The sequence below is a fragment of the Oryzias latipes genome, chromosome 6, assembly GCF_053564925.1.
Source record: "Oryzias latipes strain Hd-rR chromosome 6, Olatipes_Hd-rR_3.1".
In the NCBI taxonomy this organism is placed as follows: Eukaryota; Metazoa; Chordata; class Actinopteri; order Beloniformes; family Adrianichthyidae; genus Oryzias; species Oryzias latipes.
This window is the reverse complement of record NC_136242.1, coordinates 29,702,556-29,726,514: the sequence shown is the minus strand read 5'-3', so window position 1 is coordinate 29,726,514 and position 23,959 is coordinate 29,702,556. Positions and strand designations below refer to the sequence as shown.

General features: G+C 40.5%; 2 protein-coding genes and 1 non-coding gene across 5 annotated transcripts in view; 1 reads left to right on the top strand and 2 right to left on the bottom strand.

Annotated features, from left to right (window-relative positions):
• zc3h18 (zinc finger CCCH-type containing 18) overlaps nt 1–11,223 on the bottom strand; it is a 48,561-nt gene extending 37,338 nt beyond the window's left edge. For all 3 annotated transcript variants that reach the window (XM_011476387.3, XM_011476388.3, XM_020704191.3), the window contains exons 1-5: nt 10,435–11,223; nt 8,245–9,160; nt 1,989–2,073; nt 827–975; nt 648–743 (exon numbers count right to left, since the gene is read on the bottom strand). In XM_011476387.3, coding sequence (XP_011474689.2) covers nt 648–743; nt 827–975; nt 1,989–2,073; nt 8,245–9,144 — 1,230 coding nt within the window. In that variant the 5' untranslated portion in view covers nt 9,145–9,160; nt 10,435–11,223. The remainder of the gene's footprint in view (nt 1–647; nt 744–826; nt 976–1,988; nt 2,074–8,244; nt 9,161–10,434) is intronic.
• Nucleotides 11,224–12,077: 854 nt separating this feature from the next.
• Nucleotides 12,078–12,149, bottom strand: trnap-agg (transfer RNA proline (anticodon AGG)). Its single transcript has one exon. It is a non-coding gene; the product is annotated as a tRNA-Pro (tRNA).
• Nucleotides 12,150–16,120: 3,971 nt separating this feature from the next.
• trhr2 (thyrotropin releasing hormone receptor 2) overlaps nt 16,121–23,959 on the top strand; it is a 37,942-nt gene continuing 30,103 nt past the window's right edge. The window contains exon 1 of the mRNA XM_011475866.3: nt 16,121–16,276. The gene's annotated coding sequence lies outside the window, so the exon portion shown is untranslated. The remainder of the gene's footprint in view (nt 16,277–23,959) is intronic.

Here is a 23,959-nt window from a genome sequence, read left to right as displayed (position 1 = left end):
CATGATAGCATCAGTGTGTAACGACGCCATCGTCTCCAAATCAACACTTTTTATGAAACTTTCTGTGGCTGCTGTAAGTCCAACAGGTTTATCCTCCAGGTCTTTCTGGATCCTGTTAAAAATCGTCACATGTTCTGCTGCTTCAAAGCTACACGGAGGCAACCAACAGAAGTTATTGGGGGCGCCTCTTGTGCGCTAGTTCCCCCCCCCCCTCAGCCTTGCAGAAGTAGCTCCTCTTTGCTTGCTGCTGTCGTTTTCACATCTGCGCTTTGTCAGAGACGTGCAAACTGATTTTACTCCGAACAACGGAGGAGCGCAGAGAGATGGGCAAATTAAATCTAGATATTCCCAAAAAGAAATCGTCAAGTCGAATTAACCTAGCTCACTGGTAAAAAATAAAAACTTTACCAACACTAATACTTCCAACCTCACCCAAACCAGGGGGAGATAAACCCTTCAGAGGTGAGGGTCAATGATCGTCACACTATGTCGGAATTTGTATGACATCGATTTTGAAGTTGTGATTTTTCTAGTGACCCGCCCACAGCCCTGCTCCGTTTGGCTGAAAGACGCCAAACTTTAGCCACATTCTTCAAAAAACAAAGTTACGATCGGACCAAAGCCAAAGATGCATGAACATGTCTTACCTCTTTGGCGTGCCTTAGTCCTCTCTCCCAGGCGCTCTCCACAGGAGGCTCTGCAGGAGGAGGTGGTGGGGGCAGCTCCTCCACGGGTGGGCCGACCTGCAACAAGCAGAAAGAAATGACCACACGCTCACAGGCAGCACAGGGGCAATTATGGCGACTTTGAGGCCTCAGACACACACCCAGGGGGTGTTGGGCATGAGCGGGAGTGGCCCCCCAGGAGGGGCTCCATTTGGTGAGAAGGGGTCCGGTTTGCTGATGAGGGAGTAGTTCCCTTTGTCGTTGACTCCTGGGTGGATAAACCTGCAGTTCATCCCCCATGTGCAGTTTCCTGAGAGGAAGAAGACACAGCACAACAGAAGTGAGCCAACGTTCAGCATCACCTGGGTTCACCTGCTGCTACAAACCAGCAGATCATATCACATTATTTTACCTAAGAAAAACTGACCAAGCTGCAGCAGATTATCAGGAAAAAAACAAAACAGTGCTTGTGCACAAAGATTAAAGTGAAAACTCACTTCAGTTCATTATTTTGGGTGAAATTGCTCTTTGCTAATAATCGTAATAAACTCCAGAAGAAAAAGTTTTGATCTAAATGCACATTTATCTGTTAATAAAACTCAAGAGTTCTCTCCTTGTGACCAAAAATAGGGAACGCTGGTTATGTGATCATGTGATTCTACAGAGAGTTCCAACTTCCCTCCTGGATTAGTCTTTGCAGTAAATGTGTAATATGTCTGTCTTAATCGCCAAATGAAGGTCATTAACTGCTGTTGGATGTCTAAAAATCAAAGTGGCGCTATAAAAATACCAAAACACAACTCGGTTGTCCACATTTGACAACTGTTATGTTCCTATTCATGCTTGTATTGTAACTATTTTTGAAAGACAATTCCAATCATGTCCGGACATGCTTTCAATTATGACATCTCCACTGTCCTTTTCGGCTTTATTCACATTCACAAGAAGCTGAGACGACTTTTCCAGAGAGCAGAACTCTATGAAGATATAGTTCGGTTAAAGACCACATCATTTCAAAGTTTTCTCATTTGTCACATGTGTTGTTGTCAATTCCTCCCATTTTTAATCCTTCACAACCCCTCAAACTGATTAGACAGAGAGAGGGAAGGCTTTCCATTTATTTTATTGATTCCCTTGGACAACAGCTCCCCCTGCTGGTAGCAGAAGGTTGTAAGCTTTAAAATAGATTTTCCTTTTTCCTGTATTTCTTTAATTTAAGGTAAAATGTGTAAACAGCTGCCTGGGAACTTGCTGCAAGTGTTAATGAACCTAAAATATGTGGTTTGTTTGATTTTAACTCAAGGATCCGCAGTTCATTCGCACCTTTGATGAAGAACCTGCAGATGGGACGTGGTCTGATCTTCCTGTCTGACGGGTCTTTGACCTCCCCCTCCTCCAGGTCGTCATCCTGTGATAAGAAAATAAATAAAAACATTAGCAAAACACGAAAAAAAAATAATTTATGACTTATATCCAATTAACTGAATTCTCTACTTTTATTGTTACACATCTGGGGACGAGACCTAAAGCTGCAAAAGTATGAGAACCTAACTCTGATTGAATTGTCTTATGGGGCCTGTTTAGGAATTTTTGTGGCAGCTTTGCACTGCAGCAGGATCAGACATGACCAAGCAATTCAGGATTCTGGATTTTATCATTTATCTTCATAAATAATAATTTAGACTTCTAGAATAAACTAAATTAATTTCCATTTTCAAGACAAAGGTCAGCAAAAAGGATTTCTTCCAACCAATATTTGGTTTTATTGGCACATTTTAAGTTTTTATAAATCTTTAACAGTATTGACTTTCCAAAGAATTATTGTCAATCCACCAAAACTATATTTTAACTATAAGTGAAGATTTTAAACTAATATATATATATATATATATATATATATATATATATATATATATATATATATATATATATATATATATATCTTCTTCTTTCTCTTTCGGCTTTTCCCATCAGGGGTCGCCACAGCGAATCATCCTTTTCCACCTCACTCTATCATGGACATCTTCTACCCTAACATTAGCCAACTTCATGTCCTCTGTTAAGACATCCATGTATCTCCTCTTTGGCCGTCCTCTCGCCCTCCTGCCAGGCAGCTCCATCTCCAACATCCTTCTACCAATATATCCACTATCCCTCCTCTGAACATGTCCAAACCATCTCAGTCTGGCTTCTCTGACTTTGTCCCTAACACAGGCAACATGAGCCGTCCCTCTGATGTACTCGTTCCTTATCCTGTCTAACCTGGTCACTCCTAAGGAGAACCTCAACATCTTCATCTCCGCTACCTCCATATCAGCCTCTTGTCTCTGTCTCACTGCTACCGTCTCTAACCCATAGAGCAGAGCTGGTCTCACCACTGTCTTGTACACCTTTCCTTTGAGTCTTGCTGGCACTCTTCTGTCACACAACACTCCTGACACTTTCCTCCACCCGCTCCAACCTGCCTGCACTCGCCTCTTCACCTCTTTTCCACACTCCCCATCACACTGAACTGTTGACCCCAAGTACTTAAACTCCTGCACCTTCTTCACCTCAGCCCCCTGTAACCTAACGCTTCTACCTTGATCCCTCTCGTTCAGACACATGTATTCTGTCTTACTACGACTGACCTTCATGCCTCTTCTTTCCAGAGCAAACCTCCACCTCTCTAGCTGTTCCTCCACCTGCTCTCTACTCTCACTGCAAATTACAATGTCATCCGCAAACATCATTGTCCAGGGAGATTCCTGTCTTACCTCGTCTGTCAGCCTGTCCATCAGCATAGCAAACAAAAAAGGACTCAAAGCTGATCCTTGGTGTAGTCCCACCTCCACCTTGAACTCCTCTGTCTGACCTACAGCACATCTCACCACCGTCATACTTCTCTCATACATGTCCTGAACTACTCTGACATACTTCTCTGCCACTCCAGACGACCTCATACAGTACCACAGCTCCTCCCTCGGCACCCTGTCATACGCCTTCTCTAAATCTACGAACACACAATGCAGCTCCTTCTGACCTTCTCTGTACTTTTCCATCAACATTCTCAAAGCAAAAATGGCATCAGTGGTGCTCTTACGGGGCATGAAACCATACTGCTGCTCACAGATCTCCACCTTCTTCCTAAGCCTGGCTTCCACTACTCTTTCCCACAGCTTCATTGTGTGGCTCATCAACTTTATTCCTCTATAGTTGCTGCAGTTCTGCGTGTCACCCTTGTTCTTAAAGATCGGAACCAGAACGCTTCTCCTCCATTCCTCAGGCATCTTCTCACTCTCTAAAATCCTATTGAACAACCTCGTTAGAAATTCCACTGCTGTCTCTCCTAAGCACTTCCATACCTCCACAGGTACGTCATCAGGACCAACGGCCTTTCCGCTCTTCATCCTTTTCAGAGCCTTTCTAACCTCATCCTTTCCAATCTCTGCTACTTCCTGCTCCACAACAACCACATCTTCCTCCCTTCTTTCCCTGTCATTTTCCACGTTCATCAGCTCCTCAAAATACTCCTTCCATCTTTTTTGTACACTCTCCTGAGTTGTTAGCACCTTTCCATCTCTGTCCTTAATCACCCTTATCTGTTGCACGTCCTTCCCATCTCTGTCTCTCTGTCTGGCTAGCCTGTACAAGTCCTTTTCTCCTTCCTTTGTGTCTAACCTGTCATATAGCTCATCGTAAGCTTTCTGTTTGGCCTTTGCCACCTCTCTCTTCACTCTACGCTGCGCTTCCTTGTACTCCTGTCTACCTTCCTCAGTCCTTTCTACATCCCACTTCCTTTTAGCCAACCTCTTCCTCTGGACGCATTCCTGTACTTCCTCATTCCACCACCAAGTCTCTTTACCGTCTTTCCTCTTTCCAGATGACACACCTAGCACCTTCCTACCTGTTTCCCTGATAATTTCTGCTGTAGTTTCCCAGTCATCTGGAAGCTCATCCTGACCACCCAGGACCTGTCTCAACTTCTGCCTAAATTCCTCACAAGTTTCTTCATTCTGTAGCTTCCACCACTTGGTCTTCTTTTCTGTTTTCCCTCTCTTCTTCTTCCTGACCTCCAGAGTCATCTTACACACCACCATGCGGTGCTGTCTGGCTACACTCTCTCCTACCACCACTTTGCAGTCAATAACCTCTCTCAAATGACCTCGTCTGCATAGGATGTAGTCCACCTGAGTACTCCTACCTCCACTTCTGTATGTCACTCTATGTTCCTCTCTCTTCTGGAAGTAAGTGTTGACTACAGCCATTTCCATCCTCTTCGCAAAGTCCACCACCATCTGTCCCTCCAGATTCCTTTCCTTCACACCAAACCTGCCCATCACCTCCTCATCCTCTCTGTTGCCCTCACCAACATGTCCATTAAAGTCTGCTCCAATAACAACTCTCTCTCCTCTGGGGATACTCTCTATGACCTCATCCAACTCACTCCAGAATCTCTCCTTCACTTCTAACTCACAGCCAACCTGTGGCGCATACCCACTGACTACATTCACCATCACCCCTTCAATTTCTAACTTTAGGCTCATCATCCTGTCTGAGACTCTTTTCACCTCTAGAACACTGTTTACAAACTCCCCCTTCAGAATCACACCTACCCCGTTTCTCTTCCTATCAACACCATGATAGAACAGTTTGTATCCTCCTCCAATACTACGTGCCTTGCTGCCCTTCCACCTTGTCTCCTGCACACACAGTACATCTACCTTCCTTCTCTCCATCATGTCTGCCAGCTCTCTGCCTTTCCCTGTCATTGTGCCAACGTTAAGAGTCCCTATTCTCAAACCTATGTTCCTGCCTTTTCCCTTCTCTCTCTGGCCACGGACCCTTCTGCCTCCCCTCTTTCTTCGACCAACAGTAGTCAAATTTCCACCGACACCCTGTAGGTTAACAGCATCGGTGGCGGTCGTTGTTAACCCGGGCCTCGACCGATCCGGTATGTGTAAAGTGTTGTGGATGATTCGCATGGTTATTTTGGCAATTTTTACGCCGGATGCCCTTCCTGACGCAACCCTCTCTATTTATCCGGGCTTGGGACCGGCACAGAGGCAACTGGCTTGCAACCCCTGCGGCTAGATTATATATATATATATATATATATATATATATATATATATATATATATATATATATATATATATATATATATATATATATATATATATATATATATATATATATATATATATATATATATATATATATATATATATATATATATATATATTGACAGCTTTGTAATAAAAAATGAACATTTTAAAACAGTCAAACCTGGAAAGGATGTTCAAAACAAGATCATAAGTTCATCAGATGCAATATGCTAAAAATCTCCATATTTTCTATTAAAAAAATAGAGAGGGCAGAGCTATTATTACAATAGGATCATTAGAAGTTATCTAAACACGAATGACTAGGCCTGCACAAAAATTGCAAATTTATCGTCGCAATATCAAGCTGTGCAACACTGATATCGCAAAAGTCTGCAAAAATTACAATAAATGGTTACCTTAAATGCGCTAAAACAATCTTATGGCAACTTGAAGTAATTACAAATTAAAATAAATCCATGTATGCATTCGACCAATCAGATGGAGGCTTTTGCATTGTTGACCAATCGGATGGAGCTCTTCTATGTTAGATGTTTGCCTCTTATGTAGACGAGGGTCATTTGGATTATATTTAAGTTATGTTGACTTTAATTTAAATTAACTGTTGCAGTGAATAGGAGAATTATGTTTTTGGTTGTTTTGCCATTAGTTCATGTATCGCAAGTTATATCGTCATCGCAATATTAATCACTTAATCTACTATTGATCACACTCTTGGCTTTCTCTTGTTGAGCTTCTAGAGGTGAACCTGAAATGTTTTTCACTTCACAGGTGTGCCCTGTCAGGTTTATAAGTGGGATTTCTTGCCTTATAAATGGGGTTGGGACCATCAGTTGTTTTGTGCAGAAGTCAGGTGGACACACAGCTGATAGTCCTACTGAATAGACTGTTAGAATTTGTATTATGGCAAGAAAAAAGCAGCTAAGTACAGAAAAACGAGTGGCCATTATTACTTTAAGAAATGAAGGTCAGTCAGTCCCAAAAAATGGGAAAACTTTGAAAGTGTCCCTAAGTGAAGTCACAAAAACCATCAAGCGCTACAAAGAAACTGGCTCACATGCGGACTACCCCAGGAAAGGAAGACCAAGAGTCTCCTCTGCTGTGGATGATAAGTTCATCCGAGTCACCAGCCTCAGAAATGGTAGGTTAACGTTAACAGCAGCTCAGATTAGAGAGCAGGTCAATGGCTCACAGAGTTCTAGCAACAGACACATCTCTCTGTTCAAAGGAGACTGTGTGAATCAGGCCTTCATGGTAGAATATCTGCTAGGAAACCACTGCTAAAGAAAGCCAACAAGCAGAAGAGACTTGTTTGGGCGACGCAGAAAAGGTGAACGGATGGACTCTACATGCCTGGTTCCCACCGTGAAGCATGGAGGAGGAGGTGTGATGGTGGGGGGGGGGTGCTTTGCTGGTGACACTGTTGGGGATTTATTCCAAATTGAAGGCATACTGAACCAGCATGGCTACCACAGCATCTTGCAGCAGCATGCTGTTCCATCCAGTTTGGGTGTAGTTGGACCATCATTTATTTTTCAACAGGACAATGACCCCAAACACACCTCCAGGCTGTGTAAGGGCTATTTGACCAAGACGGAGAGTGATGGGGTGCTGCGCCAGATGACCTGGCCTCCACAGTCACCGGACCTGAACCCAATCCAGATGGTTTGGGGTGAGCTGGACCGCAGAGTGAAGGCAAAAGGGCTAACGAGTGCTAAACATCTCTGAGAACTCCTTCAAGACTGCTGAAAGACCATTTCAGGTGACTACCACTTAAAGCTCATCAGGTGAATGCCAAGAGTGTGCAAAGCAGTAATCAAAGCAAAAGGTGGCTACTATGAAGAACATACACTCTGACATATTTTCAGTTGTTTCACACTTTTTTGTTATGTATACAATTCCACATGTACTAATTTATAGTTTTAATGCCTTCAGTGTAAATCTCCAATTTTCATAGTCATGAAAATAAAGAAAACTCTTTGAGTGAGAAGGTGTGTCCAAACTTTTGGTCTGTACTGTATAAAAGGTAAAGATGTCTTTACTTCAGGAATATCAGTTTCAAATGGTCAAAACTGGAAAAAGAACATTAGAGCCAAATGTTTAAAATGTCACTTTACTTTTGCAATGATTAGAGCAGAAATTTTGACACCAGATAAATATTTTTGTATCAAATTATATTTTTTTTTAACACGAGTGGCAGGGACTCTGAAATTTATATGAGTTTAAAAATTATAATTTTAGCAGATAACAACAAAAGGGATTTTATTTAAAGTATGCGACTTTTAAACTCTGTTTCCTTTAAGCCCGCATTTACATTTGAATAAATATTTAAATATCTATAAAACATGACTTTAAACATGACTATTTTCGCAGCCTTGAATGATTATGAAAACTGTTTGGGAGGAAACTCAAATCATGATGCTGAAAGATTTTTTAACCACTTTCAGATCAAAAACATGAAAAGAATAACTTACATCAATCTCTCCTTCATCTATCTCTCCATCATCATCCTCTTTCTTCCTGTCTATGAAGGAGTCTCTGCGAGTCCTCTCCAGACCTTTGGAGTCCTCTTCCCTCCTGGGATCATTCGGAGACGGAGGAAGGATCCGCTTCTTCTCTTTTTTCTTAATGTTCTTTTCGTCGCTCTGTGCTTGCTCTTCCTCCTCTCCCTTTGCTTTCGTTTCATCCTCATCATCCTCTTCGTCGTGTGCAGGGATGCTGGGCTCCTCTGGGACTTCTTCATCATAATCCAGTTCGTGCTCGTCCAGCTCGCGAGACACCGAGGCAGAATCGTCCTTCATTTCTCTCGCTGCGGCGGCTCTCCTCCTCCTTTCACTCTCCTCATCTTCTTCGGGTTTGTCTTTATTCTCCTCATCTTCCTCGTCATCATCGGCCTCTTGAGCCCCCTGTTCAGCTGAGATGCGTTTGTAGTAGCCGTATCCTTCATCTGCATCGTCTCCATCCTCCTCAGGGTAGAGGGCTTGTTCAGGCTCCGAATCAGGCGATCGTGGTGTGTCAATCACTCTTTCCTCTTCCTCCTGTGGCCCATCCTCATCCCCGTCCATCAGGAGGATGGTTTCATCTTCATGACTCATCTCACCTGTCTCTCCGACAGGCTTATCATCCTCTGGATCTGAGACAAAATCCGGGACCACCTCGTCCTCCAGATCTGAAATTTGCCCTTGGCTTTCCCCCATCATTTCTCGATCTTCTTCAACTATGCCCCCATCTTCATCATCTTGAAGCAACTCACTGTCTGAGATGACCCCATCAGCCTCTTCATCGGGGGAGTCCAGCCCCCCTCTGTTGGAAAACCCCTTTTCCTCATCTTCGGGGGATTGTGGAGACTGTGTGGGGCTCTCAGGTGTATCCATGAGGACAAAGTTCTGACTGAAAAAAAAAAAAAAAAGGCAAACAATGATTCCAGCAACATGAGATCACACTCAAAGCTACATATTTACAAACCCAGAGTTGCCAGACCACCCGGCCAAAAACAACACCCTCTTTTACTGTATCAAGTTTCACCACAATGAGGAAATCTGTTTCAACTGTATGACAAAAGGTCTTTGATACTTTATCAAGTCCCAACAAATCTGGAGCCACCAGAAGCTGCACGGAGAAAATCATTTCATCCAAAGCGCTTCATACCTGCAGGACATGCTCCATTCATGACCCATCACACCTCTAGCTTACAAACTTTTAAACAGAAACAGCTCAAAATGTCAAAAACTTCCCCTCTGCCAGTTGAAACTGAACTGGTTTTACTGATCCACCTTGCCAGTGTAATTATGAGATGCAAAAATGTACATCACGTCATCCATGTAGAATAAACTACAATATACAGAATTTTTTAATGACTGTTTTAACAAAGATAAACACTAAACAACTGTAGGCTGACCCTGCACTTAAATCAATACATCAACAGCCTAAAAAAATTTTGTCTTAAAAATGTCAAATTTATTTCGTTAGTTCTACATCTTTTTGGGTTTTCACAGCACTTTTCATCAGTTTTGAGTGGGGGTGTAAAGATTCATTTTATCATCGATTGGATTCATATATTTGTGGTTGCCGGTACAATTCATTGTCAATATTGGTTTGTTTTAAACTAAGAATAATTGTTTGTTAATTGTTTTGTAACAATCTTAGATCTTTGCTAAAACCGACGTTAAAAGTATATTTATACACACTTAAATCACGTTATCGGTTAATAAAAATAATTTTCTGAATACATTTTTTGGGTTAATTTACAAATGAAAAAGAGTATTTAAGAGTAATTAAGAGAGATCTTTCAATTTACACAAAAAAAGTGGACAAAAAATGAAAAGCTTCAATGAAATCAATTTTGAATAGCATTTGTTTTTTTCTGTTTTTGTTTCCTAATTTGCACTTTTTGACAAAAAGTGTAAACAGTGCAAAGTGTAAAACAGCCGATAGTAAAGCCGACATATAAAATTCCAAACATTACATTTGAATTTTGCAAACCACCCCCGAAGTTAATTTGAGCCAGTACCAGCATCGATCTGTTTGAACGGTTTTATTTCGTTTGTTTGTTTTGTTTCTTAGAGGACCACGAACCGCAGCTAAAAAAAATGGCTCACTAGTGTGTTTTAACAGGCTATTAATCACAGAAGGTTAACTGTATTCACAGGGGAAAAAAAACTCACCTATTTGAAGGGTTTACTCCCGACGGCGACTTATTTTTTGGCCAAGCAGCGAGCGAATGAACAATAATTCCTGCTACGCTAGGCTAAGTTCCGAAACTGTTATCAGGCTACACTGACAGACAGAGCCAGGCTCAACTAGAAGAACCAATGTAGCGCATGCTACAACCACGTTTAGCAAGAAAAACGGGCTGTAAATGTACGAAAGACAGCAGATAAACTTCCAGTGTTGCACATTTACCCACCAAAAACGTCCATAACTAGTTGGCCATAAACCAGGTGGAACAAACTAGTCTAACGCATCCAATATCTAGCAAGCTAGCTGCCAACTAAGTTAGTAGGCCTCGAGGTCGACGACGGTGGAGATCCAGCTAAAAGACCTAAACCGCTAAACAAACAGACGCAAAATACTCTTATACACATATACACGCACGGACACCGGAGAGCTAAGCGACATTAGAGCCTGCTCGCAGCTGCACAAGCACCGGTGCGACAAGGCGGCATCTCTTCGCCATCTTTCCGCTCACAGCCTATCTCTGAGCAGCTAAGCTAAAAGCGCTAACAAGCGTGATTCTCAATCACCTTTCAAAACTAAAGTTTTTTTTAATTAAGCCACTGATGCTGTAACGGCAGCCCCTCCCTCTGAGGTGCCCTACCACAGTCTACAATGAACGCTTTTCGGTTTGATGCAACTGAATCAGCGGAGAAAAGAAAAGAACCCGCACAGCGCTGGGAGAGCGGCCATTACAATGACGTCATCAATGCACGACAGATTGCGGCGGGTCGCGAGAAGGAGCCACCTCCCCTTTTTCCTTTATCTGAGTGAAATCTGTCTCTTTTTTCATTTTCATTTCATTCATTTCAGTAATCTCTTTATTTTATGTCATATGTTTAATTATTTGGATAATTGTTGATGGAATCTATAATACAAATAATATATTTGTAGCAACAAAAAAAGCAAGTAAATAAAGAAGAATATAATAAAAACTAAATTGTGTGCATAAATTCGCAATAAAACAGAAGAACACGTTGGGGAAGTACATTCTGGTCACTATTGATGAATATTAATGAACATATTAATCCAGACACTGACCACTTCGCTGTCATAATCTGACCTACCCACCTGAATTCAGGTGGTATACAGTATATATATTTTTCTTTTCTTTCTGTTTTTTGATTTTTGTATTACTAGACTGTATAAACAATGTTGTATATCTTTATCTTTTTCCAAAGTTAACTGTTTACATAACAGGGGGGGGGGGGGGGAAGAGCTATTAATAATTAATAATCAACGTTCTGAAAAAGATGGGCGAAGAGTCTTAAGACAAAAGTTGTCTCTATTTTTTAAACAATGGAAATGATTAAATATAACTTTTTAAAATCATTGTTTAAATCCTTTTTTGTTTTCTTACAACTTGTTTTTTGTGTATTTTATCAAGTAAAATATTTATGTGTTCATCCAGCTGCAGATCTGAAAAACAAACCCTAGCTTATAGAGCTTCACGTCATGTTGACTACAACCTGTCAGCATGATGTGCTTTTCAGGGTAATGAATCAACAATAAACTTCTTTAAATAACACCAACCAACAAAAAAATTTTTTCCTCAACAAAATGCGTGAGTGTGAGTCCCCTGGCACTCAAAACAGGGCTCGTCCGGGATTTGAACCCGGGACCTCTCGCACCCTAAGCGAGAATCATACCCCTAGACCAACGAGCCCTACTTGCAAGGTCGAGTCCTCCAGTAAAGGTAAAAATTATTCCAGATTGTTCACATCTGGTGCTGATGTGGCAGTTTGGAAACTTTATGACATGTTGCCAACAGCACCCTCTAGTGGTGACTTTATATATAACATGTTGAGACCAACTTCCACAACACCATCCAAGTACCGTAACTTATGTAGAAGAGCGTCTTAACCCTTGTGCTATCCTAGGCACTTTAACATTGGGAGTTGGGTCATCTAGACCCACTAGACAGTGCTCTGAACCTTTTTTCTTCAATGATTTGTGATCTTCACTGGTGTCCATGGATTACATGAAATCTTTCCACCTTTATCCACCTTTGTCATGGTAGGGAGAACACGTCAATGGAAGGGGGGGGGGGGTCATCTAAGATAGCACAAGGGTTAAATAATTTTGTTACCACTAAAACTTTCCACATGTGCGTAAACATGAAATAACACTGATAACTGTCTACATCACTAAGAATTAGAAATAAATGTAGCACGTTAAATGAGTTAAAGACAGTTAAACAAGAATTAGGTCAGCATGTCTTAAAATTATTTTTTGAGTTTGTTAAAATTTGTAAGTATCTTACTTTACTTTAAGTAGATTATATTAAGACTTTTAGAAAACCTTGTGTAAAGTAATAGCAAAATAAAAGAATATAATTAAATCTGGAGCACTAAACGAGAGTTATGTCTGAACGCTCCCGCATTCTACCACTAGATGGCAGCAGTAGACTGAGAAATGATTATGATGATGAACTGAATTGAATGATGAATGTTTAAAATCATGTTCATTAAGTGATTATTGGGCAATTAGTCTTGAATCACGTTCATTAAAACGTTGATGTTTCTGTATGTTTTTAATGTGTTTAAAAAGTCGTAAATGTTTAAAGTTTGCTAAACGTTAATTTAAATCACACAGTCATGCAATTTTCTAACAAAAGGGCTTCACATTGCAACAAATCAAACCTGAAAACATTAAAACAAGTAATGTATAAAATAAAAAAATATAAATTGATCAATCTACAAAAGCCGGTAGTAAATTAAATGCTTGCAGCCTTTTTTCAAAAGTAAAAAGTACTTTGTACCTCATTCAAGAAAAGTTCTGGTGTAAAGTTAAAAAAAAAAAAAAGTACCTGAATGATTTTGATTGTTTTGCTTTTATTTCCTCCCACTTTCCCAGAGACTACAGGCAGAAATTGGTAAAATTTGCTATAATATGGCATTAACATTTTCATTTGATTAATGGTCTTTTGCTCCCTTGTTTTAAGTAAATAAACTCTTAAACTGCCATGCCAAAATGATAAATGAAGCCATTTGAAAAAGGAGGGTAAAACCGTTCTAATATGTTCACAGATAAGGAATAATCAACATAACATAACAAAATCAAAGGGAAATTTGAAAAGCATCTGGGGTCAAAACCAAAACTGAAATGGCTCTGGGAGCCAGAAGGCCCACCGAGGAACCAGTGACACAAACAGCCCCTCAACGAACACAAAAGGTGCATGTTGCTAAACTGTTTGTTTAAAATGAGTTTAACATAAACAGGAGAAGAACTTTTCATCTCCAAGTCTGTGGAAGTTTTACAGATCTAGATACTCATTTGCGGAACCATAAAAACAATCCTCAGAACCATGTGATAAACTTTTGTTTTTCTGCCAGGAAACAAAAACACACCCGATTGCAAAAATTCAAAGTAAACATCTTATGGATTCCAGCCACTCCATCATGCCGACCTTTGAAGGCTTGATGGAGCTTTGTTGGAGTGAACAGCTGATGCCTGACATATACTGAGTGTTCCTCTCTGCAGGATGAGTGAAGACATCTCTATTTATACACGTGAAGGGTAGACAACCTGTGGGGAGAGAAGAACTGGACACTTCTCACATTTCCTCTGTCAGCCATTTTTTCTATCCATCTTTCCCCACAGCTCTTCCATTACAGGCTTTTGGGTTTCTCAAAAACCTTCCCGTTGTAATGCCAGGGTTGACCACCAGAAAATCTGACGCTGAGGCGTCAGTCTTTCATTCCTACTCCACTTTCTGTAACCTTTACTCTCAGTTCCTCAAATCAACATTGGCCTCAAATCAGAGCTCAAAAGTACAAGATGAAAGCAGGAGAGGAAAATCCTCTGTGGATCCATCAGCGAGCCTTCAGCCTGTTTTTATCACAAAAGAAGTGGCTACATTCAGGTCACGCTGCTGGAAAAGATTACCCACCCTGAACCGTGTTTACTTTAACCTCCCCCTTCCTCCAACAAGTGCTGCTTCTCTTTGCCATCATAGTTCACGTGTTACTTGTCTGTTTTTCAAATCCACGGGTCAAAGTGAGACGAGGGCCCCTCAGTGGATTGTGGAGGAATATCCTGGCTTTAACTGCTAAAGATGTGAAGAAGCTCGCAGCGTGTGCACTCTTTGACAGACAGTCAAGTGGAAATTTGGGTCTCAACTGCAGCAACACACGTGTAAAGAAAAAGCTGCCTCACTGCAGGGCATCACCATCATCACCATCATCATCATCGGCATCACCATCATGGCTTCCTACCGCAAATATGAAACAAAAAAAATCTATGTAAGCAATAAAGAAGGAATTAAACAAAATGAAATCTTAACCAAAAAAACAAAACAAATAAAGATAAATAAATGAAACAAAGGAAATAGAAATAAAGGAAAGGATATGCATAGAAAACAAGATATGAAGGATATAAAAAAATGATATGAAGTTTAAATTCACAAATTAATATGGAATAAAAAGAAAAATGATAAAAAGGTAAAAAACAGAATAAAAGTTTTTTAAATATGCGATCATCTTCTTCACTCCTCTTTGTCTTTTCGTGATTCTGGTAAAAATGATTTGTTTGATCAAAATTCATAGATTTTATTATCACGTTGATTTGGTTTTTCTCTTGTTGGACTCTTTCTATTGCACTTATATACATTTATAGGATTCCTAACTTTATTACTGTTTACTGAAACTGAATTTGAATCTAAGAGTAAAATAATTTCATTTGTATGTTAAAAAAATCACATTTATTAATGAAAAGACTAATTAGTGATGTCCTTTCCTGTTTGTTATTTTTTTCTCATTTACTTTTTTCTCATTTATTCTCATCGCTACATTTTTACATTTTCTCTGTGGTAATTACGCTAAGAGTTAACGCTCAATGAGGATGCAGAGAATTAAAAAACTACTAGCTTCCAAAATGGAACATCTGTAGGTAATGCCATTCTGTCCTCTGAGTTTAAGGAAGAGTTTTGGAAACTCTCAGCAGGGATGTCAAGAATTCCAGAAATCCAGCATAACCCTGACCCCGTCACAAGATGGAAGGTGAACTGTACAGATGACAGATCAACAAAAATGTCATTCTTTGAGTTTACAATCTACCATACACAACACAAAGATGCTCATTTGTCAAAAGGAGCTGGTTTTATGGATGACATCAGCAATTATTCATTTAAAATGTGAATTTTTAAAAATTGATGTTTTGAGGGTACTCAGACAAAACAAACACACATGAAAAAGAATAATAGCTTCTCTTTGTTAAACTATACTTAAAATGTTGAAATTATTTTGATCTAAAATGATTTTTTTTATTTCTGCTTTGTTGTGATACTGCTTTTCATGGTCGTAAGTAACTTGTTTGTATAGTTTTATAGTTTTAATTTGTATTGTTTGCGTGTTTGAAAGTTTTGTTTGTGTGGAAGTTCATGGGGGTGGGGGGGTTATAAACGGCCCTGAAAATTGATTTACAAACCAATTTTTCTTGTTAATTTTAAACTTTCTTCCCACATTAACGCGTGGTAAAACACTCCCTCGTCTCTTTAGTCTTTTTGGATATCCTACTTGACTGTCATGAAGTTTGCTTCTGCTGGTTTTCAAAATAAACACATTTGTTTACTTCTAGTCGACGCTCTTATTTTGAAAGGGCTGCAGTGTGACGGCTCGCGAGCGGCAGCAGAAAAGCGCGCGTGTCCGTCAGGTGGAGCGCATTTAAAGCGTGGATCTGACCCGCGCCGGCCGCGCGGGCTGCAGACACGCGCATGCAGGTGAGACGCGCTTCTGCAGGAGAGACAGATTCAAAGGAGGTTCGGGAGGAAAACCCAAAATTGGTTCCGACAGAGTAAGTTTGATTGATTTATTTTAATCGAATCATGAGTTTTCTGCAGTTTGTGCGCTCGTGCCGCTGGCGCGCCTCAGATGCGCGGAAGCAGAGCTATCACAGGTAGAAAAACCACAAAGAAATGTCTTATTTTCTTCTTTTGATTTGAATTCTTGGCTTTAAATTTAGAGAATGGAGACAGAGACGGACTTCTGGAGATTCTAGAATTTGCTCACTAATGCAATAATTATTTATGCTCCAAAATATGTTTATTTTATGAGCAAAAGCTTTACTTTGCTGCTTTGCGTCTGACTTTATACACCAATCTGCTGATTGATTGAAACTGATTTCACCAAACCTGACAATCTCTGTTTTATACCCCAGCTGGAAAGTAATTGTATTTATGAGCAAACAATAGAAACTTAAAAAAAGGTTTGATTTTCAGAGATAAAAAAGAGCATTAAGTCGTTTTTCGGAGAGTGACAAAAACATCAGGCATCTGATCTGAAAGCTGAAACTGCTCCTGCTGAATTGAGCTGATCCAGTGATGAACCTGCAGCTGTCTGTCTTTTTAATTTTGTAATTTGTAATTTTTTGTCTTTGTAATTGTCTTTGCAATCACGAAAAATATCCAGTTTCTTCCAATATTGATCATCTGTTGCCCCTTTTCTGAAAGAAATGCAAAGATGTCACGCCCAGACTAAAGAATATTATGTCAGCTATGAGGTGTATATAAATAAATGAGGGACAAAGTAATTGCTTTTCATGAGACTTTACAGCCAAAGTCTAAAATGATCTATGTTTTAAAAATAAAATAAAAAAAAAGAATAAATGTTATTTATTACCTGACAAAATATTTTTGCCCTTTAAGAGTCAATTTTTGTTTAGATTTATGCAGAAACAACCTAAAAAATGTTAACTTTTTCAGCCTAAGACTATGACGAAAATCACATTTTTGGTGTTCTTGTGGCATTTTTCCTCATGATGACGGACATATATAAAAAAAAAGATGCTTAAAATAGCATTTCTGATTATTTCCTTGTTCTAAAAAGGCTTGTGGGTGTGATGTCAAAGCTAACACTACAAATCACAAGCTCCCTGCTGATGCATAGTTGGAGACGACTAAATCGATGTATGTCTTCGTATTCCTGGTCTGAGCTGGAATCTGCCTTTAAACTGTACGGCTGGGATAAATCCAACATTTGTCGCCATTTTTGTTGCACTGGTAATGTTAGGGTGGGGGTGTGAGGGGCTGTTAGTCAGTGGGGAAGAGAGAGTGTAAACACATGGATGATGGGAAGTGGGGTCCGGCTTGCTCTGCAGCAACAGTCTTACGGTTACAACTCAGAGGCAACTTTCTGAGGAACTGCTGCAGCTCTGCTGAAAAACAACAGGTCTTTTGATTTTGGCTAAAAATTGAAGGATTATTATTAATCCACTGGGAATGCATTGAAAATACATCAGATGATGATCGGAGTGGGACTTTAACACCTGTTTCCTTTTGCCAGAAAGGGCTTTTGACCTATAATGCTGAAGCAGACGTGTCCACTTTAACACCGTTGTGCAGTTCGAGGTTTTTCACGGACCAAATCACAGATCTTTTATTTGCTTTTTCAAACCCTGACAGTCCTGTGGTGACTGCGCAAAAGTCAGTAATCTGTTGGTCTGTTGATGATAAACACCTCAATTAGTGGCTGGATTACAAAATACTGAAGGGGAAAAAAGGTTTTATGAAATGACCTCAGGGAATTACTTGTTTCAGTTAGAAAACTACGATTCTTGTGGGATGATGTGGAGATTCATGGCTCAAGCTTTTCTTTGGAATGTAATTTATAAAAACTATCAAAAGTGGATTCATGTTGAAGCAAATATCTATTTGTCTTTATTTCAATGACGTTTCATTACAGAGCGGTCATCCTTTCATGGTTTATGTCTTTCCAGCATTTTACTGCCGCTGTGGTTTATGTGTTGCACTCCCTCCTGTATTTACTTTTTAACTAACTTTTTAAATAATCTGTTGGTGAAAGTGGACTTGCAATTGTTTTTTCAAGCATAAAGTGAGCGCAGGTCAGTGCTTTATCATGTGTTGTATGCACACAGCTTTCTGACCTCAGAAGCTGATGTGTATGTTAGGGAGAGGTAAAAATATGTCTTTTTTCTATTTGATGGTAATTATTTAAGGAGGAGAATTAAGATTTTAGCAAAATGTCTCTGTTTTTTTAGCCTCTCATCCATCTAGCATTTGAAAAACATAAGAGAAGAAGCATTTTAATATCATCTTCCTGTTTTATAAAGATAATTCCAGAAAAACCTGAGTACTATATAAAAAGACAATTGTTTAACCTAATTTCTTGACAGATACATGTTCCTAAAATACATCATATTTTAAAAATATCCTCTTTCTCTAGAGATTATTGGACCACTAAAAGGTATGCCTGTTTTTCCTTTAAAAACAACTAGTCCTTCTTCTTGATTTATTTAATGTAAGTGTCATCATTGGTGCAGTGGACAGAATATTGTACAACAAATACATTTTTTTTCAATATAAAATTAAGGATTCATTAAAAAATGTTTTTATCCAAACACTGAAATGTCACCAGTTTGAGAAAAACTGTTACACATTTCAGGTAAGGTGTGAATCACATTCACACATAGCTTCCATCTTCACCAACGACAAAATGTAGCGTAGCAACAGCACAAGATTTTTGAAAGCTTTGCTGTGGTTAGACAGTTTGCTAATGTTTGGTACATTTTTTGTTCACGTTTGGACATGAAGAGTCACCCGTGAATATGGCTTTTGATGAAACCTATGGAGCTGCACTTTAATATATTAATTCAAAACACACGGACCATCCATTCATCCATCCATCCATCCATCCATCCATCCATCCATCCATCCATCCATCCATCCATCCATCCATCCATCCATCCATCCATCCATCCATCCATCCATCCACCTTTGCGTCACAGGGTCAGCAGTCTAAGTAGTCTAAGATGCCCAGACTGCCTTCTACCCAGCCACTTCCGAGGGTAACCCCAAGGCATTCCTAGGCCAGCCAAGACAGACAGGCTGAATCCGAATTCTTGTTTTAATCATGACCTAGGGCTCACAACTATGGAACAGTTCTGGAACAAAAATTAACCAGGTGATTGAAAGCTCTGCTTTCTGGCTCAGCTTCCTCTGAATCACAACGGGTCAGCACAAAGACCGCTGGACAGTGGGCTCTGTCATGGTACTGGCATGAAAAAAATCCCAAAATATGTGAAAAAGACATTGTTTAATTTACCTTTTGTATTTGAGACTCCATCCTTTCCTCACTTGTGCACAAGACGTCAACATACTTAAACTTCTTCACATTGGGCAGGAGCATTCCTCTAACCCAAAAAGGACAAACTCCCTTTCTCTGATTGAGAACCATGGCCTCAGATTTGGTGGTGCTGACCTTCATCCTTCACACTTTGCCATGAACTGGCCCAACATACTCTGGAGGTCTGGAGGTTTAAGGAAGTCAATGGGGACATCACCAGTAAAAAGCAGAGAGGAAAATCCTGTGGCACCCAAACTAGACCACCTCCATCTTGTGGTTAGGTCATGTAATTCTTCCATAAAGATTATGAACAGAACCAGTGATATTAGGCAGCCCTGGGCTGGGAACAGGTGTGAATTAATGCCAGATATGGGAATCAAGTTTATACTTGATTGGACCATGTGGTCCACAGGAAAGCCTCTTTGGACCCCACACTCATATAGAACCCTCCACAGGATACCACGGGGCAGACTAGAATGCCTTCTCCAAATCCACAAAGCACATGTGGACTGGATGAGCAAAACATAGCAGCTCAACACTAAAACAACGGACAATACAGAAACAAGTCAGGACAAGGCAGGGTACTACTTACGATTCATTAATGAATTTGAACAGCTGATACAAATTTTTCTTCTCTTGAAGGGGGCAGTTAAGGAAAGCTTGTAAGCTGAGGAAGTCTGTAATTCCAAAAAACAGAAGTCTATATAACTTGTAGTTCCAAACGGCCGAGTTTGTAGTCAAACAAGAACATACAGCGAGATCCACAGAGAGCTGTTGAACTTGAAGAGGCCGGTGGACAGCGTGGGAACTCTTAAATGCGTGAACTGGATCAATTCACAGGAGCTTGGTTGAGGACGGTGGGCAATGGGGAGACTCTACGTAACTTGATCTAAGACAGGAGTACCGGAGGACAAGCCAGAGACTCGTTTGGTGGTGTGGTGTGGCCGCGTCAAAAGTAGGAACTTCAAAGAACATGAAGACTGCTGTAACGAGTAAATAAACTAATACGAACTGACAATGAGAGACAGAATTGGAGGAGTACATATCAAGGGGAACACAAGGGAGATGAATGAGTTCGATAATGATTGATGAGGAATGGTAGGTGCAGATGACACAAACTCCCACAAACCCTTGAGAACTCAATGGAGAGTGTAGAGTTGGTTAATTGTTCCACGACCAGGATCGAAACTGTACTGTTGTTGCAGAATCTGAAGTTCGGTGGGCTCTCTTCTCCAGTACTCTGGAACTGAATTTCCTGGGCAGGCTGTCAAATTTGATGCCCGAGTGTAAAATAACACAAGGGGAACCAGCACCATTGTCTGCCAATCCAGTGGGACTGTCCCCAACTGCCAAGCAATGCTGCAGAGATGTGTCAGCCAAGACATTAGGTACGTGGGACTTCACCCTACTTCGGCTGGGGACGGGGTGGGGGGGACAGGTTGTCGGTATCTTGGTGAGTATTGCTTGGGTGATGGTCAAACCCCACCTTGGAGTCGCCAGCCTCTGCTTCCTCAACAGAAGGCCTGTCAACGTGGTTGAGGAGATCCTTGAAGTATTCCTTCCAGTGCTAAACTGTGTAAACTCACACCAAAAATATGCCTACAAAAAACTGCTTCCCTTTCCTGAGGTGCAGGACAGGTTGCCAGGACCTCCTTATAAAATACACTTCTTTCATCTAATGATCATGAAACTGTTTTAAAGCTATTCCCAAACCGAAAATAAAAGTTTGATTGCATTTTGAATCAATACAAGTATCAGCAAATGAACTATCGCGATATGTTGGTGAAACCATTTTTTCTAACACCCCTAGTGTTGCGGTTCTCTGTGCTTTCATTTCTGTGGGAAACTGATCCAATTGACTATTTGATTGGTAAAGGTTGCCAACCCCTGAGCTAGGTTCATAGTCCAGTTCTGTATACATCCCTATTTTTCTTTATTTATGAATTCAGAACTTTCTTGCAAGGGACATTTTCTAGATTTGATAAAATGTCTGATTTACAGAATTAGGAAATTGACACAGAAAAATATCTGTAATAACATATTTTATACAAAACCTCTGAGCCTGTTTACATACCCAATAAATATCTGATCATTTTCTGATTCTCAGAGTTATCATATTTTACTAAGGAGCATGTAAACATAATAATCTGATGAAAAAAGTCAAGTGATCATGAGGATTGCCCACTTTAGTGGATATGTAAACAGGCTCACTGTGATGTTAAAGTGTGGCTTCAGCTGTAATAAATGAAAACAGAATGGTTGTGGGGAGGTCCAGTTGGGGTGAAGGCAAGGGCCTTGAAGCTCCAGAAGAAAAACACAAATATTTGTGTGAGGTCCATACGTTAACCTGCTGCCTGCTCCCCATTTATTAAGCTCGAGTGTTACAGCAATCAGTCAGCGTTGTCAGCGGGCAAGGAGGGGCAATGCCCTCCCACAAGCCAGGACCTTCCCCCCAAACGTAATGCCATGCAAACGGTCCAAATTTCAAAAATATTTAAAGAAAAACAGAATTCCCTCTGGCTCTCATTCAAAGTAGCTGCTGGTGCTGATTGGTACATGCAAGGGAGGGTGTGTCCTCTCGTTTCACTCCTGCTCCTTGTCTCACAGTCCCAGCAGACACAGCTGCACCTGTCAGCAGAGCTCAGCCCCTGTTGGGAGTTTTCGTCTGCTGTTAATCGTTGAAATTATTTGATCACTCGTTACTTCAAATAATTCTCGTCCTTTATCCATTGCTTTCTTTGCATAACACCTTGACTTTTCTTTAAGGTTTTATGTAGGATGCCATTCCTAACACTACCCTCTACTGTACATTTACTCTGGCTCATCGGCTTCAGAGCCTGCAGAGATGCTCTGAGTACTTCTGAAGCACAGCACAAGCCAACAGAATGAGCCTGCATTTGCAGAAATTTAAGGAACCCAAAACTCTTAGGAGAAACTTTCCCGTTTCAAAGAAATGATGGCTCCTTAACATCATGAGTAACCCTGATGCCTCTGTGCAGATGTCAACAGCAGCAGCTCTGTCCTCTGTCTGTCTCTGCTGCCTCCACACTGGTAGCTTTGCTGCTACTGATAGTGCAAGCTTTGGCAACCAGACCCTGTGCACAGTAAACTCGTTTCTTGGTTTACTCCAAACCAGAACAATTTTGGGCACTTGGAAGGATTTTACACCCCAACCTCTCAGTATACTCAAACTTGCCCCCCGATATTCTGTCTGCACCCCGAACAAGGACTGTCTGGATCCGGCCCTGGTTGTCAGGATGCTGCAGTCTTCTAGCTGTTGGTCAGGAATGAAAAATAAAATCACTTCAAAGACACGTGGGATGAAACACAGAGTGGGCTTTGTGTGACTGATGGCAGAACAGTGAGACTAGATTACTTTTCATTTCACATCCAACTCAATTTATTAAAGGCAGCCTTCTGGAGAGGAGGGCTCGACGTATGGAGCTTCACTGTGTTCTTCAGCCACATAAAAACCCACAAAACCAAAGTTAAGAGACAATTTGTTCTGCCATTAATCCTTGAAATCCCTCTCAGACAATTTGAAATTATTTGTAAAATCTTCTTTTTCTGCAGTTGGGGCTTTATCAGAAAAAGCTTTTACCTTTTCAGACTTGCACAGGCAGCAGTCATTTGAGCATTGTAGTGGAAGAAATTTTTACGCTTTTCTGGCTTTGGGAAATAAGGAAATCAGGAATGAATGAAGCCTGTTTATGTATTATGTGCAGGACTGTATATAAGAAGTGCCTCAAAGGTACACAGAAATAATCCCCCTTAACCCTTTCACACAGAAATAACACACTCTCTTTGAACTAGAATGGAATTGAATAAGACTTTATTGATCCCTCAAAGGGAAAATTACCTTGTAGCAGAAAGATAATAAATCACACTACAAATACACTTAAAAAATGTACAATGTCTATGAGGAATTGTAGAGTCTAATAGCTGACAAGAAGAAAGCTCTCTTTCTTGCAGCGAGGTGTTAAAGTTTCTGACTGAAGGAGCTCCTCCGGTCACCCATGGACTCATGCAGAGGTTGATGATGAAGAGGTTTGCCCATAATAGATTCCAGTTTCTGTTGCATCCTCCTGTCACCCACCACAGCCACAGACTTTAGGGGACATTCCAGAACGACTCTCTGCACTAGTTTGTTAATTCTCTTCCTGTTTCTGTCTGCTCCCCCAGCAGCTCACTCAGTAAAAGAGGCCAGATGCAACATCATCATAAAAAACCCTTGAAGAGTCCTGAAAACTCTGAAGGACCCTAGTCTCCTCAGCTTCTCCTGCAATCTAAAGACACTTCTCCAGCAGCAGTTTGTTGTTGCCAACAGTTGATTGTTTAAACGATGCACCCGCAGACCACTTCGGACCCAGAAGTGGGGAAAATAGTCCAAAAAGTA